Here is an 18,087-nt window from a genome sequence, read left to right on the forward strand (position 1 = left end):
CTTATTTCTTCTAGGACTTCAGAGATTTAAATTATTTTCATTTCAAAGAGTATGGTATAGGTGGCCATTTTTTAAAGCTTCAGGAGTTCCTTGCTTTGCTACATAAACTCTTAAATTTTTGAAGCACTGGAAGCCATCTGTCTCAGCAGATCATGTTCTTTTACACTGAATCACGAACCAGTATTTCAGTTGATTTAGACTTACAACAATCTTGGAAAGGAGGGAATTTCATAAAGCTGCCAGTTTTTATGTCTTCTTCTAAAAGTTCCTAGTGTTCTGCTCTGTATATTGCTAGGGTGGTATCCGTTCCTCCCAGATGGGAGAGGAGGGCACAGATAAAAGAATTGTTTTCTCAATATGAGGAAGAAAGACTAAGAGGAATTAACTGAATATCTCCGTCTAGTCCTTTACTAATAATCATCCCATCCTCTGACTTCTGTGAGGGATAGAAAACCAGAGATAAATATATGACAGGTCTATTAAAGACACATAAGTGTACAAAGCCACGAATTTTCCTTTGTCTCTTTGGATATAGTTTCCTAAATATTTTACATTATGCATTCAGCATAATTTACTTACTTTAGATTTATGCTTCGAGCCTGCATGAGGAGACATTCAGATTGTATAAATGCAGCTGTGGTTCATGTGAAAACAAGGCCTTCATAACAAAGCACTTATTAAGGTCATTACCGAAGTTTTTGTTTTCTGGACTATGTTATGGAGGCAGCCTGAACAATAACCTTTTCATGAGGATTCATAAAGACCTCTTGGTGTTCACTGTATGACCTGACACCAAAAGAATGGAAATTAAAAGACAGTGTCAGCTTTGGCTTTTCAGTCTACTGTGGTGCTGGAACAGTTAACGGCTGCTATTTTCCTCTCTACCAAATTTGACCCATGACTCTCCCGAAAGGAATGAAAGAAGCAGATTGGGGTGTGCAAGAAGCTCTTTTTTAACATGTCTGGCAAATACAAGGAGCTTTTCTATTCTTTCTTTCCTTTGGGTTAGGAAGGGCAAGCCCTGTCTCGGACTACAGAAGTGTTTTCCTTCTGCCAATGTTGCAGAATGAAGAAACCCCCCTGCTATCCGATAAAGAGAAATTTAGCACAGGACATAATTGTTTCGCTCATACGCTGTTAAAAAAAAAAAAAAGAAACAAAAAACTAGAAACACCTCAAAAACTATTAGAATGCTGGGAGTTTGGGGGAGACTGTCTCTTCAGAGAGGCTGGAAAGCATTTATCCCATAATAAAATACACTGTAACAGTCATTTTCTGCTAGGTGAATAGGCACAAAACACATCTTTGTTCATAAGGCTTTTTATTGTAGCAGTTGTCATGAGCAAAACCTGAAAGTACTTGAAAATCCATTAAAATCACAATCTGTATATAAAAAAAATACCATCTCTTGAAAGTTTGTCTCTACAGACTTTGTAAAAGTGAAAAGTTGATAAGTATGAGACACATTTATGTAATTTTAGACTAATGATTAACTGTTAAAGTGCAGTCTTTGTATAATGAGGCCTGCTGTTTAGCAAAGAAACAAAACCCTTAAATCTCTGCAGCTGCTGGTTGAATCCAGCTTCTAAGTTGCTCTGTGTGATAAGATGTGCCGAATCCCAGACTGGTTTACCATTGACTGGCTGTGAATCAGTGCTGACTGTCTCCGGGGTGTTTTGGTTACAGTACTCTTTCCCAAAGGGTAATTGTCATTCGGATTTATGCCTGCTTTTATCTGCTTTTTCTCTGCTTGTGCCCAAGCACTGCTGGACAACTTTGTGCATTTCTTAAACTTAGGGCTTACCATTTCTTGTCTCCGACATCATGTATTTCACAACGAGAGAATGGACTTGCTTCAAAGATTTGTAATGCTTGGATTTACTCGTATCAGTTCTAGAAGTGAGATTTTCATATTTTTTTTTTCAGCAGAACTATTGAATTCAGTCAGATTTTTTTCACACATCCAGGCCATGAGCAAGTGCCCAAGTTCCCAAGTTAAAACAGCATCTTGCCAACTTTAAAACATTTGGCTGGTCAGCAGGAAAGGAAAAGCTGCTTGTAAAGCACTGGAATGCATTTTCAATTAGTCACTACACTGCTTACAAGGCGAGGCGTTAGGCAATGGGAGGAGAGGCAGGGGGTTGGCAATGCTGGTGGGGAGGGACAGTATGAGACAGCCTGGAGAAGAGCCTTTATCAGCCCACAACAGCAGCCCTGAAGTTGGAGGCCACTCTTTCATAGATAAGCTTTTGTTTAACAACAGGCTCCCTAGGGAGAGTGAGGTTTTCATGGTAAAAGACCAGGATTTCTTTCAAATAAATTAATATTGCTTTGTATGAAAGAGTAATGGAAAATATGTGTTGGGAAGACGCTAGAAGGTTATTTATTTCTCTATTATTGCCTGATAACCAGGCTGTTGGGCATCCTGACTAAAAGGTTGTGCTTTGGTAGACCTTCCTTAACTCCTAAAATATTTTGAATGAGATAACACCCTAGAAAGAAGATTAAATATCCAACCTAAACTGCTTACTATCCTTGGTTTATTTTTCCTGCCCAACAGTATGAAGTCTTCAGTCCAAGAGGTTTCTTATAAAGAAACAGCTGAGAAAAAAAAAAAAAAAATCTCATTACATAAAATCATCTTTCTAGTGCGCAGTAGCCATCATTGCTTATGCTTTTTTAAATGCTTTGTCCTGTACTTGACCTTCAAATGTTTGTAGTTAGTTGATCTGGAACTTTTTTGACTCCACAGCTGTCTAAACTAAGGATGATGACATTGCCTAGAGATCTTTTTGTGTATGTGTGTGTACATATGAATACTGGTTTCAAAAGTATATATATATATATATATTTACTTTTACAGGACTCAAAATCTTGGAAAGCTTGTACTTCTTTATCATATTAACTGAGAACTGCTAAGTTCTCACTAGTGGGACATGTTATGGCTTGAGAGATCCAAGTTATACAATAGGTTGGATTTCAGCAGATAGAGAAAACTTTCAGGGTTGTTGCCTTCTGGCTAACTGTAATAAGTTTGCTTAAGTAATATTTCACAGATGTGCTGGCTGTTTCTTGACAAACAAGCTGAAGATGATAGGAAATTTCTTCACTTAAAGCATAAAAATAAAGATTTTGAAGACAAAGTCCTTAACCGCAATAGAAAAAACATTTAGTTAAAAGACGAGCTATAGTGCCACTATCCAAGCACAAGAGTTAAAATAATTTTACAGTGGGTTTGTTTCTGTTCTATTTGTTTTCTCCCACTATAGCTACATGCTGTATGAAATACGCAAGGCTGTTTTGGAAAATCCATTGCCTGTTGCGAGTTTCTCTGTGCTAAACTTAATCTTCTAGTTTTATTTTTAGAAAGCCTATAGTTGCTTTCTTCAATGTTGTAGGAAAAGCTGGCAAAATTCCAGCCAGGTCCAGCAAAATGGAGACCTGGCGTTCGTTTCAGACATGAAGTTGAAGATGAAAACAATTAAAATAACCATAAAAAATTACAAATGGGAAAGGAATATGAATCTCTTCTCTTCAGTATATTTTTAATGTGAATATGTTAGAGGAAATAATGAAGTGTTTTCTGTGGGAAGGCAGTGGAAAATGTGTCTGAGGAAAGTATAAAATATACCTGTTAGAGACAAAATTGTTGAAATGGAGATAGTTTGTGGAATTTCTGGATGAACAGAGTAAGAGACACTCAGCATCTTGGTGCGATGGAGGTCTGAACAGGCTTGGCACTGACCTGAACTGGGATACAGGGGCTCAGCTGTTGTTCTTGGCCTTGGTTTCTCCATATACTTCAGAGGAAACTGTGATCCTCCACCCCCTGTGTCTAGTCTTTGAAGTCTAGAGAACCAGGAACATCTAACCTTATTGTAAAGGTTTCTTGCCTTTGTAGATCTCACCTACTCCTGACCAGAACAGAAACTGAAACCAGTTAGATCCTTAAGTGGGGTATAAAGGCAGAGCTTCACTGCTTCTTTCTTATCTTGATGTGCAACAGTGGACAGATAGGATGTGATAAGGACTCAAACTGGGCTTGGTGAGGGGACACAACAGGACAGGGTATTTTTAGTTTTCTTTTGTTTTCAGGCTAAGCTTGAAGCCTTTCTTAATTTGAGCTTGGTCACCAGTATGAAACATTCAGTGAGAAGTTCACATGGGAAAATACATGAATATGGCTCTAAAACCTGCAAACGTGACAGTAAACTCATGAGGAAAGAGAAAAAAGTGTGATCTAACCACTTATGTTCTCCCCAGACTCAAGTGATGGTTTAACATGTAACAGTGGCTTACAAACTTTTGGGAAGAAATGAAGACACTGGCCAATCCCTTTTAAATTGCTTCTCACACTAAAAATGAAAGGTTACACTGCTCCACAAAGAAACATAGGACAAGTGTCAATGGAATTTCATTTTCCATGGCAAGCATCTAACCCATCTCCTGTACGTAAATAAACATATAGCCCTAAAGTTTCCAGACGTGGATATAACCTTTATCACTGAAGAAGTGTTCAGAGATACGTGTGTATCAGGTGAAAAACACTCTGCGCCACACTGGTGTTAAGAGGAAGGTGGGTCATCCATAAACCCTGAGCTGTCCTACACCCTCCTCCCCCAGATCTGCACTTGCAATCTCACTATCACCAGTCTCTGATGTGTTTATTCTTGTTACACCCCTCAGAGATAAGGCAAAGCTGTTAGAAATGTTGCCCAGGGGAGAATGTAAAATCCAGAGGTCTGAAATTGAGGCCCGACTTGTTAAACCGTTCAACTGATATGGCCCCACAAGCTGAGCCAGAAGCTTCACCAGATTGAGGAGTGGAAAAGGAGGCAGGAGAATAGAATCACAGAAATATAGAATCACTTCAGTTGGAAGAGACCCTCAGGATCATCGAGTCCAACCATAACCTAACCTAAGTCTAGCACTAAACCATGTACCTAAGAACCTCGTCTAAATGCTTTTTAAACACCTCCAGAGGTGGTGACTCCACCACTTCCCTGGGCAGCCTGTTCCAATGCCTGAGAAACCTTTCCATGAAGAATTTTTTCCTAATATCCAATCTAAACCTCCCCGATGCAACTTGAGGCCATTTCCTCTTGTCCTATCACTTGCTGCTTTGGAAAAGAGACCAGCACGCTCCATGCTCCAACCTCCTTTCAGGTAGTTGTAGAGATTGAGAAGGTCTCCCCTCCCCCTCCTTTTCTCAAAGCTAAGCAGCCCCAGGTCCCTGAACCACTCCTCATAAGACTTGTCCGGGCTCCTCACCAGCTTCGTCACCTCCTCTATACTCTCTCTTGTACCTCAATGTCCTTCTTATGATGAGGGGCCCAAAACTGAACACAGGATTAGAGGTGGGGCCTCACCAGTGCTAAGTGGAGAGGACCTGATGGACTTTTCTCCTAAATGAAAGGTCAATGACACGCTGCTCTTTGAGCAAAGAAGGCATTTTGTGTCCGGGTAGTTTAAAACTGGTAGTTTCTATCTGACCACTTTCTCCTGGCTGCTGTCTGGCAGGGAAAATGGTCACACAGTCATTTTGGGGCAGTGGGAAACCTCATTGTCGCTTTCTGGCATGGTCAAGAATATGCTGGCTTTGTACTATAGGGACACCAGCAAAGGGAGGTTCTGGCTGCCCAAAACCAGCCCACAGCATAAAAGGGAGCCCTGAAAACAGTTTAAACAAAGCTCAAATTTTTATCTCACCAAAGGAAGAAGTATTGAAAGACTTAAAGCAGCCTCAAAAGTTTATTGTGCCTTATTATATCCTTCATAATGTTTCCATGAGTGTGTGATGTCACACACTACCAGATGTCACATTACTGCTTCTTTTTAATATACAAGGGCTGATCTTAACTTTTTCCCTCCCCCCCGCCAAGAACTGGTGGCAGAGGGAAACTCTGAGCATATGCCTGTGGTATAAATAGGAAAGTGGAAGTATCTGCCATTTGGGGTAGTTTGCTTCCAATTGAACACTTCATAAGGTACAGTTTTGCCTTTTCCTCCCCTGAATTTTAATTTGGGAATCTGCAGAAATCCCAATGAATCAGTGGAGCTCAACGAGAGTCATCCACAGGACAAATGGAAAACATTTAGCGGAAAAAAAAATGCAAAAGAGAAATATTTAAATGCAGGAAAATCAATGTCAAAAAGTGTTACAGAAACACAAAAGAAGCCAATCATCTAGATTTTCCTAAACAAACACACTAACAGTGGTTACACAACTTTTCAGATCACCATAGTAATCTGGAAGATGTTTTATTCATTATTTTTTTAAGCAGCAAAAAGAAAAAAAGAAAAAATGGATTAAATAGAATTATATAGATGCTCCTTTCCCTTTCAAACATGCAAAGGGTTACATCTTTCTTTGCTTTATTAAGCTTTTTATTATTCTACCGTAATAGTAGTCCTGCTATAAATCAGACTTTCAGTCACAGCTTCAGCTTACAAGTCTAATAGCTTTAAAAAAAATAAAGGAGGGGAGAAAGATGATTCTGTATTCAAAAGGTTGTGAACTGTTTTTAAATGTGTATATCCCTCTATATGAGGTTGAGGGGTAAGGGGAGGAGGGAAGGGTGGGAGAGGAGTTGCATTAGAAAGTCCCTCCTTTAAAAGTGTCGAACTCCAACCTGCACAGAATAGGGAAAGGGAGACCCCAACAACCTTCAGAAAATAATATCAAAGTAAACCTCAGAGGCAGAAGGAAATGCCCAAAAGGAGAAGACTGCAGCTTGCAGTAATCTGTAAATGATTGCTGGCAAAGACTGGAGGCTTCAAGCTTGAGCTGTGTTTGTTCCAAAAGAAAGCCAAGAAGGACGGTGTTAATAAAGAGAGATTTAACTGAGGGCTGTGCTTGGAATAAAGTAGGCTACAAAAAGGTCAAATTTGATCAGTTGGAGCAGATTACAAGGGCTTTAAAAGGTAGTGGTGAAGAAATGAAACTGGGACTGTGAAGCAATATAGCACAAGATTGATTTTGGGGGTGGAGAGAAGCTGGGACAAGTGCTTATCAGCTTGAGAAGGAGGAAGAGCTGTGCTGGGTTTGTTGTCATTCCCACACTGAGTAGAGTACTTGCTGCTTTTGTGGTTAGGCTTCCCTGCCGTGTTTTCTTTTTTTAAAAAATATATATATATTTTATTGTTATTATTGCTACAATGGTGTCTATAATCTCTGACTTGGATCCTCTGAAAAGCTGGAAAGTTTTAAGGTAGGCCTATGTTTTTTTTTTTCTCTTTGGTACAGGCATTTTTGGTTTAGTCCTAAATTAACTGGAGCTTGAGTTATAATCGAAATGTGAGCCCTGGGCTTAAGTAAGAGAGGAGTTTCTGGTAATTAGAGCCCTTTTAAGATACGGCAAACCTTTAAGCAGATGTTTAGAGAGACCCGAGGGAGATTTTTAAAATATAGTTCTCAGTGTTACAGTGCAGTGAGGAATTTTCTTTCTTGTTTTCCTTTTTTTTTTAAGTAGAAATTGCTCTGTAAATTCAAATTAATAGTAAAGGCTCACACCAGTTGAAACTGAAGGATTAACTCTTTGGTTTCCTCACTGTGCTCTGCAGGGGAATGGGTGGGAAACTTCAGAGGAGAAAAAAAAAACAGCATAAAAGTTGATCAAGAAAGGGAAAAGAGTCTTGGGGGAAGGAAGAGGGAGAAATGTGCTTGTTCCGTTTTGTTGTTGAAACTTCCAGTTTGCTGTCCCGCTAAGGCATGTGTTTGATACTTCAAAGTTGCTACTGATTTTTACCTTCAGCACTGCTATTTGTTTCTTTGAACAGTGAAAAATGGTAACTTGAACTGCTAAAAGGAAGGATAAAGGAAAAAAAAAATCATTGTTACTGCCTGCTGCAGATATTAAAACTCTACAGTGTTAAATGCTGCTGTAAGTGCCTAGTTTTGCCTATTGAGAATCCAGACGTGTAAAAAGTTTGCAGATGGTTTGCAGAAACTTCAGTAAAACATTGGAACCATCTGGGAATGTAGGTGGAGAAATTATACAATTAGTTAAATAGAAAGTTTATTTCCCTCAGCTCTTAAGCAAAATGTGAAGCTGCAGCTAATACAGTATTTTTTGGGGGGCGGGGGGTGAGGAGGGTCTGTTTTTTTCATTTGTTTGTGGGTTTGGTTTGTGTTTTGGTTTTGTTTAAGGGAATAAATTACATGGATTTTGGGAGGGTGTGTGAATTGTGATATTACTATATACATATATATAATAATAATATTTTAAAGTATTCTTGAGCTTCTTGGTACAATATTTTAAAGGACTTAATGTGTCCTGACCTGAAAGATGAAAACAAACCCTTCAAAAGTCAAACTATAAAGTCTACTTACATGACTTGTTTTTCTGTTTGTTTGGGTTTTTTTCCCTCGTGTTTGCAGAGTGTTAAACTTTCTTTTTTCAGAAGTTTTAAATGTCTTTGACCATCTTCAGAGTTCGGGTGTAGGAATGTGGACTAAATTTCTTTATCCTGTCTGTGGTATAAGACCTGGTAGAGAGGTCCTATTGCAAATGTTTGGGGCTTTTTTGTAAGTCATTTAGGACTGTCAGCACAGGATGATGAGTTTCCACTTGACTTCCAAAACTTCAGTGTGGATGTTAGTTCACATGTAGTATGGTGCAGGATGGTGGAGTGCAGGGCTGTGATTGGCATCTGGGGCGAGTGGTCAGGCTATGGACCAGAGCCGGGCTGACTTCTGTGAGTCATCACTAATGAATGCCAGTAAAGTGTTTTTGCAGAGCTCCATATGTGTTGTCTTACAGTGTGTGTGCTCCAGAAAAGCTATTCTAGGAATTATTTTAAAAGTTTGTCTAGCTCTATGAGACTACTTCTGATTCCTTGGCTAGTCAGGTCAGGTGATACCCGGGTTTTGCTGAGTTGAAGGATGACACAAAGGACTTGAAAGATGAGAAGATTTGAGAAGGGGAAACTTCTGCCCTCTCGAAGAATCCTGTTTTCTTAGAAAAATAATGTGTTTACATGACTCTGGAAGAAATATCTCCCTGGCATTCTTTCCCTACAGCATGACTGAAGTTTCCCAACTTTGTGTGTGAATCTGGAGGTTACAGCTGTGTGAAAACAGAGCAGGTCAAAGATGTGGTTAAGGCAATTATACTGGACATTTCTTTGTAGTTTCTGTGTACAATTACAGCAGCAACCCTATACAGATGTGTCATTGTGTAGTTCAACTGCAGGATGCAGAGGGTTAAGAGATGGGAAAAGTCAGTATGTAATATGAGTTAAATGATCACTGACAGTCAAAAGAAAAAAAAAAAAACAAACCTGGCAGTGACCATGCAACTCAAATGCCTCATGACTTATTAAATTTCAATCCCACTTCTACTTTTTCTTATAAATTTGAGTTCCTTTTCTGCAGGCAAATTTCCAGCCTGTTTGCTGCCTCTGAGCTTACCATTTTTAGTATCTCCCTTCCATGTACCAAGGGAGCCTACACCTAATATTAATAAAAAATAGAGGAGTGTTTCTGTGTTTCTCTTAGGTGGCACAAAGCAATTCTTTAACACCCAAATGAAATGCTGTAGCAAACGCTACAATCAGCTCGAGCGTAGTGTCCTGCAGTGACAAATTCTCAATTTTGTTTGCCTTGTGCACCCCCTGTAATTTATTCTATGACTCACTCACACTCTGAGACCTGCTTAGCTTGGGTAAAGCCTGAAGGATACAGATCTTGTGGAGGTAGGGGTAGTAGCTGCATTGGGGCTTAATAATTCCCAGGGGCTCGGACTAAACATGGGCTGCCTTGGTGCTGGCTACCCTCATCTCAGCTGAGCTCTGGCTCCTCTGCTCCCCAAATCCCTCAGAAACCTATTTGCTGCCCTCTGGGTATAAGTAATAATAGAAGAAAAGGTAAAATATAACAACACACAAGGCTCTGCCCTGCGGTGGAGCCCAAAGGGTGGGAGAGGTGATGTTGGAGACAGGCAGGGGATTCTGCTGGACTCTGCCCAGCAGGGCTGGGAGAGATAGCAGAGGGATTAAAATACATAAATGGCAATATGGTGTGTGTATATAATATTACAACAAGCCTCCCTCTTTGGCTGTGGCTGTCCAGGGTAGGACAGTGAGAGTTGCAATATTTTCTGGCAAGTCTCAGCACCCGCTGGCTTCATGTTACTGCAAGGGGGGAGGAACTCGTGGGATCTAAACATGGTTTAATGTGCAGAACAAAACCCACTTCAGCAAATATTTTCTTTCTCTGGATTGCTTGATAGTGATCTGATTATTAAAGTTATGGGAAAGTAAATCTTGGAGTGTTCATGGATTTTATTTTTTTTTTCCCCTCTCCTGTTGTCTCTTTTCAGATAAGCCCCCAGCAGAAGATCTATGCTTTGACATTAACACACTGCTGCCTGATCTTCCCTTAGAGATGCCTTCTCACTTTTCATAATGTAACTAGTAAAGTAGTAGACATGTAAAGTACCATGTCTGTTCTACTCCTTGCAGCCAGGAGGCATTAGCAAATCTTTGGGACATTTTAAAATCCTTTAGAGCCTCACCAATAAATGGTGTGTGCTTGAAGTCCCATTTACCAGTCTCCAAAATAATACAGGGAGTTGAGATCCCATGCCCTCAGTGCATAAGAGAGAGTGAGATCTGTTGTTGTGACTCCAGAGACATCTCTAATCTCTGTTCAAAACTTTTCCTGTACTTCTGTGATGTGTTTTTGTTCTTCATATGTGACAGGGACAGCTTTGGTTGCTGTTTCTGAAGCCTGTGCTCTGGACCCCCAAGACAGTAAAAGTGGAGCAGTAGCCTGGAAAGGAGAGGCACAGAAAGGAGAACAAAAAAATATCTGTGGAGGCCACATCTTCTCTGTTGCTTTTCTCCATTAATTTGTCTCTGAAAAGACTGAAAGCAGCACTATAAATCACATCAGTTACCTATACAGGCAAGACCTTGTACCCCTTTGCATTCCTGTCTGAAGAAGTATGTGAACTTTCTATGGCCTGTTGCTAGGAAAAAAAAAAAAAAAAAAAGTTTTTAATTTGACTTCACAACCTCAAGGTGAAATCCAAGTAAAGAGTAGGAGTTTTTGCTCAGATGAATGGTCAACTTACAGTCTGTGAAGCACCAAATCTTGCTGTTCTGCTCTGCATACAGATGACCTGAATTTCACAAGTCCTATTGAAGTTGCCCGTAAAACTTGGCTAGTGGAGCTGGGAACATCTTGTTTGGAACACGTCATGTGTCAGGCGGATGTACCAATTCAAATGTTCTCTCCAAGAAGCCTTTTCCCAGTGTGTGCACCGTCCAAACAGCCTGTAAATGATTTGGCTTTTCAGGAAAAAAAAAAAAAAGTGGTTTTCATGCTTGGCAAGTCAGTCCAGAAGGAACAATTTCAGCCTTGTTGGCGTCTCTGTATTATGAACTATTTTGGGTAAATAGTGCTATCCCCACACCCCATTCTTATGACAGCCTGTGAATTAAGACGGGTTAAATAGATTCAAGGCTTTCAAATTGGGGAAGGTGGCCTGGGATTAGGAGGGGAAGTACACACAACAGCTCAAATTCAGTTGCTGGCACAGAATAAACTGAAACAACCGTAGTGATAGGAGTCTTGTTCCTGACTTGGCTTTTGCCTTTCCATCTTAGCAAAGCTTAAGATAAGGCATCCTCTGTTGTATTCAGTATCTGAACAGACCAGTTCAGTGCATGGACCCCCAACACAGAACTAGCGTTCGGAAAAGGGGGTGTAAAAAGTTATTTTGCATGTGCTTTACTCTGAGGACCTGAACGATGTTGTCTCCGTGTGTTCCTCAAAGACAAAAGAAAACAAGCCCTGAAAGTTTGGCCCAGGGACATAATACTGGGCTCCATCGCCACCATGAAATACAGATAATGGAATTTCAGATGTCAGTGGAGAATACAAATTCCCACATACCTGCCACAGTGTTCTTGCTTTAAAAAAATAAAGGAGTGAAAAGAGGATGTATGTTTTTTTGTAATAACTAAAAACACATTTGTGAAATGGTTTTCCAGTTAACCCCTCCAAAAATGCAGATCGTGTTAGAGATGGCACTGAAAGGGATGTTAGTGACGGTCATGTAAATCGCAAGTTGTGACACAGATGAGTATCACCAGAGGTATGATGATCGTTGCTAAGCTCTGGTATGTAAAATACAAGCAGCAAAATGTAGTCTAAATTCCTCTGCCTTCAGTTTGAACATGTGACTCTATAATCACTCCAATGACTAATGCAGGCATGAAAAATTAGGGCCAGCTATGTTGAAGTATGAGTTTTTAATTACTTTTTCATCTTTTGTGTCTGTGCTTTCTCTGCACTTTTAGGGGACAATACTGTGAGGGGTTTTTTTTGGTTGGCTTCTTTTCTTAAAAAGGCAGGATATAGGAGTGATTGAAATAGTAAAGATAACAGAAAATAGCAGATTACGATGTAAGACACTCCTGCATCTATTGTCGATGGCTGAGAAAGTCATCTAGTCCTTCTGTAAGCCTGTGCAGATTTATTCTTGCATCTTTATTTTCCCCTGATTAAAATTCAATATCGCTCTTTTCAATAAGAGGTTATTCTCCACCATTTTACTAAAAACAATCCAGTTTTCATATCAAGCCTGTATACAAGCTTATTACATCTTGTTCATTTGGACATGAGTTGTTAAATCTTTCAAGTGCTTTATGGAGGATTTAACCATCCAATTCAAATGAAAGCTCTATCACAAAGAGGTTTACTTACTGTTGCTGCTATGTTCCTTGGCCTAATTGTTTAAATTGTCCTAACCCCTAAAACATAATAAAAAATTGCTGCACCAGCAACACAGATGCGAAGCAAGAGTCTACGATTGTGTGTAGTAACATCCTCCCAGCCACCAATGATTTGCAGTTCGGGTTCTTCCTATGCCAGCAGTGATGTCTCTTTTTTTGATGAATGCTTCCTTCATGAATTTATCATCTGACTAGTTTTGCAGATTTAACTTTGAGGCCACAACATCTTTCAGCAAATAAATTCTGTGGTTTGATACAGTGTTTGCATCTATGCTAACAAAACCTTGCACTGGAAGAGCTCATTTACATGTAAACTTGCATCCATGTTTTGGGACATGTGGTAACTGTTTGGAGTTGTTGACCTGCTAAGGCCTTGAGATGTCAAATTCAGGTTCCCTTTTTTTGAGGGGGAGAAGGAGGCTGTGATGTTTCTGTATCTGTTATACCCAAAAATTTCATTCCTGAATGGTGATTAGTGACATCCGGTTAAGTGGATGCACACATTGCAGGATGCAGTTGAAAAGCGGATCATCCTTTTCTACACACATTATTTAATCATACTGACCTTCATCTACTATTTCATCATCTTCATCCCTTAAATCAATTTGAGTCCTAATGTACTTCTGCAGCTCTTCCATAACTAACCCATTGCAAATGTTAATCTTTGTCTAGTTGTGCACTCAGTGGAACTGAAATAAGAAGGAAATTGCCTGTAGAAAGGAAACGTAACTGGGCAGTGAGTTACTAAATCTCTACGTGCCTCTGTTCCCACCACTCACATGGGGTTGTTAATACCTGTCTTATCTACTTTGGCTATAAAATTTTCATGGCTATAGAGATGTACAGCTCTGTCCATATAAAGCCCACAGCAGTGAGTTCTAAGCCTGAGGCTGGGCTTTTCACCACTTGCCTTCATAAAAATAATTTATTAAATTAAACCAGAATTTAACTCTTTTCAAGACAAGCAATCCCTTGCTCATTTACTAAAACACTTTCTTCCATATTTCTGCCTTGGCAAGGCATCTCCATAGGTCAGCCACTCAAATTCCTTGCAGGCACCAGTTTTTCTTCCAAGAAGTTGTTAGGCTGAATTTGATTGAAGCCTGGAACACAGAGCTGAATGATCTGGCTGGGCTTTGCCTAATGGCAAATTACTTTGCTAGAGCATTTGGTTTTCTTATTTTTCCCCTTTAAGTTTTGTGTGTGTGTGATGCTTCTGTTCAGTAACCCTTTATAAAAATTTGTAAGCTCAGTTACCGTTCTGCTTTATTAAACTCCCCTCCAAGCTTAGTCTCTCCTTTGGTATGCAAGTTCCTTCTCTGCATAGCTGGTCTTTTCATCTCTAATAGCAGCACATGTGAATAATTATTTTCATAGACTCATTTCTTGCTCTCCATTTTTCTAATCCCCTCGCCAGTTGACATGCAACTTTACTCGCCTGCATTTCATCACCATCCTTCAGACATACTTGTACCACACGGGATTTTCACAGCCATTGGTAGTGTGCCCTGCTGTCCCCACGGAGAGGTGTCATTAGAGGAATTAAAGTCATCTTGTAGTTATTATTCCAGCATTCATTATGACAGTATTGCCTATATAATAGGCTTTGTTTTGTTCAAGAGAGATTCATTAAAGATCTTTTGCACCCCTGCTAGTCTCAAGATGCCATACCAAGGACGGAGCGCAAAGGAAAGTGAAACTGGAGATATTTGCAGTCTCTCTTGCGGGGCCTTTACATCAAGATCCAAAGGGTTTTCTTTTGCTTGACCTGAGCAGGAGCTACATTTCTTATCTGTGAGGAAAATGGTCTAATAGTTCCCTGTGGGTGTTGTCTGGTGGGTATCACTGTCTCCCAAGGAATCCGTTCAGACTGCAAGAGCTCTCATTCTCCTGAAAAATGTTCTGTGGCACTAAAAACATTCTTAGAATAACCTAAATGTTACCATCCAAATTCTTTTACATGAGCATCTGAACATGCTTCTACTGATTATACTCTAATTTTCCTTAATAAAAAAAAACACACCTCATATGAATTACATTTCTATGTAACTTCCTCAGATGCTTTTTGACTGTGTTTCCCCATGTTTCATCACGAGTGGAAGAGATTCCTCAGTTTTTTATTCCTCACCTGGGAAAGTCCATGCACCCCTTGTGTATAGAGTTCATTTTGGTAATTCATTGTAGGATACTTGTTCTTGAGTTGATCCCAAGCTGATATTAGTGGGCCACTTTATTACTGCAAGTGAACTCCTGTTGATCTGCAGATACCAGCCTTTTGTTGTTGCTCGCTCATTTTTTTCCAGATGAATTTTAAAGCAGAATATTTTCTAAAAGTAGAAATACTGGGAGACTCCAGTGATCATCACAATAAGTGGACTGTCTCTTTTTTTGAACATGTGGATTTCAGATTATTGGAAAAATCTGCCATGTTAGTTGTGTTACATTTATCTCCTTTTCCTTTGTTTTTTTCTGTTGTCAAGTTAAGTTCTCTGTAGCCAGTTATCTTCAAGAAATGCTTTATATTATTGGTATAATTTGTATCTGTTAAAAAATAATATACTTGTTCAAGTAACTTTGCAAGAGTGCCCAGTAGTGAAAGACTGATTCTTAGTTTAACGTACCTGAACTGCAGAGTACTTTTATATATTAAATTAGTAGATCAATGGAGCCATAGCTCAGTTGGGGTTGGAAATCATGGTATGACTTCTAAGTGATTTGATTAGTATATTCCATCCAAGAATTTGTAAGATAATATGGAAACCTTTAAAGTAAAAGTGGGAGAAGTTAGATTTTTCTTTAGTTTTAAGACTCTTAGTTTTAACTATGTGTCTTGGTTTCTAGGTCTCAAAGAAAACAGTGACATATTAGAACTTCAAATGAGCATTTGAAGTGGTATGTGAAGTATGTGGACTTGATAATCTTTCTCCACAAAGAACAGGTTATAAGTATACAAGTGAATTAACCTATTTGTGTCAACCCAGCACTAGTCTTCCCATTACACCCATCCTGAACCAGGAGGCACTGGGAGATTTCAACCTGACACTACTTAATTCTGCAAATAGTAATTAAATTCACCTTGAAGCAATTGTAGGATGAATTTCACTTCTATTAGGCTGTAATTATTCTTTGCTTTAAGCAAGGGGTTACTATATATGAATCAGAGGTGGTTTCTCATCCCTGAGAAGTTTGCATGGATTTCCATTTGACTTCCTTCAAGAAGTACTACGTCCATCATCTACTTTATGTATTTGAGCCTAAATTTTTACGTACCCTGTTAGTAGAGCTGCTGGGCACATTTGCGAACTTGGCACTTCAGCTGGGCATCCTTTCTGCCCTAATGTGGTTTTAGGGAAGAATTTCAGTCCCACCAGTAGCTGGCACTGCTGAGGCTGGTGAGTGTCCCTGTAGCTCTTGGACTTCCCCCTTGTTGGAAAAACTGACCTTGCCAAGAGTTGCAAAATGTTGTTGACTGAGGTCAAGTTTCGGCTGGACATGCCAAAATAAAGGATTTATGTGGCCTGAGAAGAATTACAGGCTTGGAAGAGGGAAATAGGTATTTAAAGTCTCAAATGGAATGATGGGGAGAAAAGTATTTAAACACTCATGTAAACTTTTGTTGACTCCAACAGGAATTAATTGGCAGGGTCTTTTATGTGACTTTTGGGGTTAGATTTCCAGCTGACACAAACTGACAAAGCTCCATTGAGGAAGATCTACTGACTTAGAGTAATTGTGAGTTGGGCCCCATGTGTTTTGCAGAAAACTTGACATCTTTCTTTCTATAAATATAGTTTCTGGATCTAATAGGAGAAAAAATGTCTTAGTCAGAGTACTTACTTTACTAATTAATTCCAGCCTGTTGATGCCCAGTTTTACTCTGTCTGGAGTCTGGATTCTGAAAAGTTCTTGGGAATAATTTTAAAATAACTTTTAGTTTTGTAGTTATTTTTCCATGTATTTAAAAGAAACAGATGACCTGGCTCTTTGCTCCTTAGTCAGCTTTCAAGTAGACTAAGAAATTAGCATAATCTATTAACAAACCTAAACTTATGATATACTAGGTTGCAGACAAGTTGTGTAAACTAACTATATAAGTTTCATACCAACTTTAAATCATAGGAGAGTAGTGATGGGAGGAACCGAACTTAAACTTGCTGTATTGTAAAGTGACTTTTTTTTTTTCCCCCTACTTATTTAAGCTGAAAATTTCCTGATATTTTGAAAAGGGATTTTTTTATTATTGTTTTAATTTTTTTTTTTTTTTTTTTAGTCTTGCAGAAGCAGATTGTATTTTTAACCCAGAACAATGTGGTTCCCATATACAGACCTGGGACTGTTCTTAGACTTAGTTCAGATCTCCCTGCTGTTCACTGAGGGTTGCAGCCACTTCTGTTGCCAGTAAGTTGCTCTGCTAGCCATGAAATTCATTAAAATGTATGGTTAATGAGAGCTTACATTGTGCACACAGGCCTTAGAAGTGCAACTGCAGGGTCTTGTTATGTGATTGTTCAAAGCCAGCTAGATCGCTATTTCGTGTGGACTTTGAGGTCTCCTCTTACATCTTTGTTCTCATTCTTCTCATAAGAATTAAAAGCAGTATTAGTTCTCCACCCACACGCCCCAGAGAAAAAAAACAAGTTACTCTTTTATTAAGAGGTCTCCTAATTTAAAAATACCTTCTGTAATAAGCTACAATCTGAATTTTTCTATTGGCATAGTCTGGGCTGCAATCATTGCACTTTATATTCTCTCTTCTTTGTCTTATCTACACATACTGTAAAACCACACACAGAAGAGCATCCAACAACAAAAATAGGCAATTATTTTACAGTGACAAAGTAGTACAAATACTTTAATCCACTGCAAAGGAAATTCATGTTGTTCACATTGATGTGGTTGAGTAAAGGCAATAAGAAGGAGCATGGATGAAGCTGCAGGTTCAATTCCAAGAGACATGTCTGAATGTAAAGAGGATAAATTATTTTAGCTACAATTAGAGATGTTTACTGGGCAGGCAGAAAACTCTTAGTAAAATACTTCAGTTAATTTCCAGGAAAAAAAAATAGTCACTGTTTAAGAAGAATAAAACACCTTAAAACTGGAATGTCCTGTAATGTACAGAAACTTAGCTTGAATGTACCGTGTACCCACGTTATTCTGACTGTACTAATTATTGCTTTGTTTTCCTGTTAAACTCTCTGTAAATTATTAGAGAGTTGATTGTACTTCATGTATTGGGAATTATGAAAATACAGTCTGTATAGAAGAGGGGGGAAACAAGCTCTGTGGATGAAAATAAACCCTGTATACAGTGAGCTTGTGATTTGAGCATGAAACATTGTT

General features: G+C 39.1%; 1 protein-coding gene across 2 annotated transcripts in view; it reads left to right on the top strand.

Moving 5' to 3' along the window:
* The first annotated feature begins 7,070 nt into the window (after positions 1-7,070).
* The window catches only part of CELF2 (CUGBP Elav-like family member 2), a 380,150-nt gene continuing 369,133 nt past the window's right edge, over positions 7,071-18,087 (top strand). For both annotated transcript variants that reach the window (XM_082046820.1, XM_082046821.1), the window contains exon 1: positions 7,071-7,211. In XM_082046820.1, the coding sequence (XP_081902946.1) occupies positions 7,159-7,211 (53 nt within the window). In that variant the 5' untranslated portion in view covers positions 7,071-7,158. The remainder of the gene's footprint in view (positions 7,212-18,087) is intronic.

This window comes from Streptopelia decaocto (assembly GCF_964273445.1).
Source record: "Streptopelia decaocto genome assembly, chromosome: 1".
NCBI lineage: Eukaryota > Metazoa > Chordata > Aves > Columbiformes > Columbidae > Streptopelia > Streptopelia decaocto.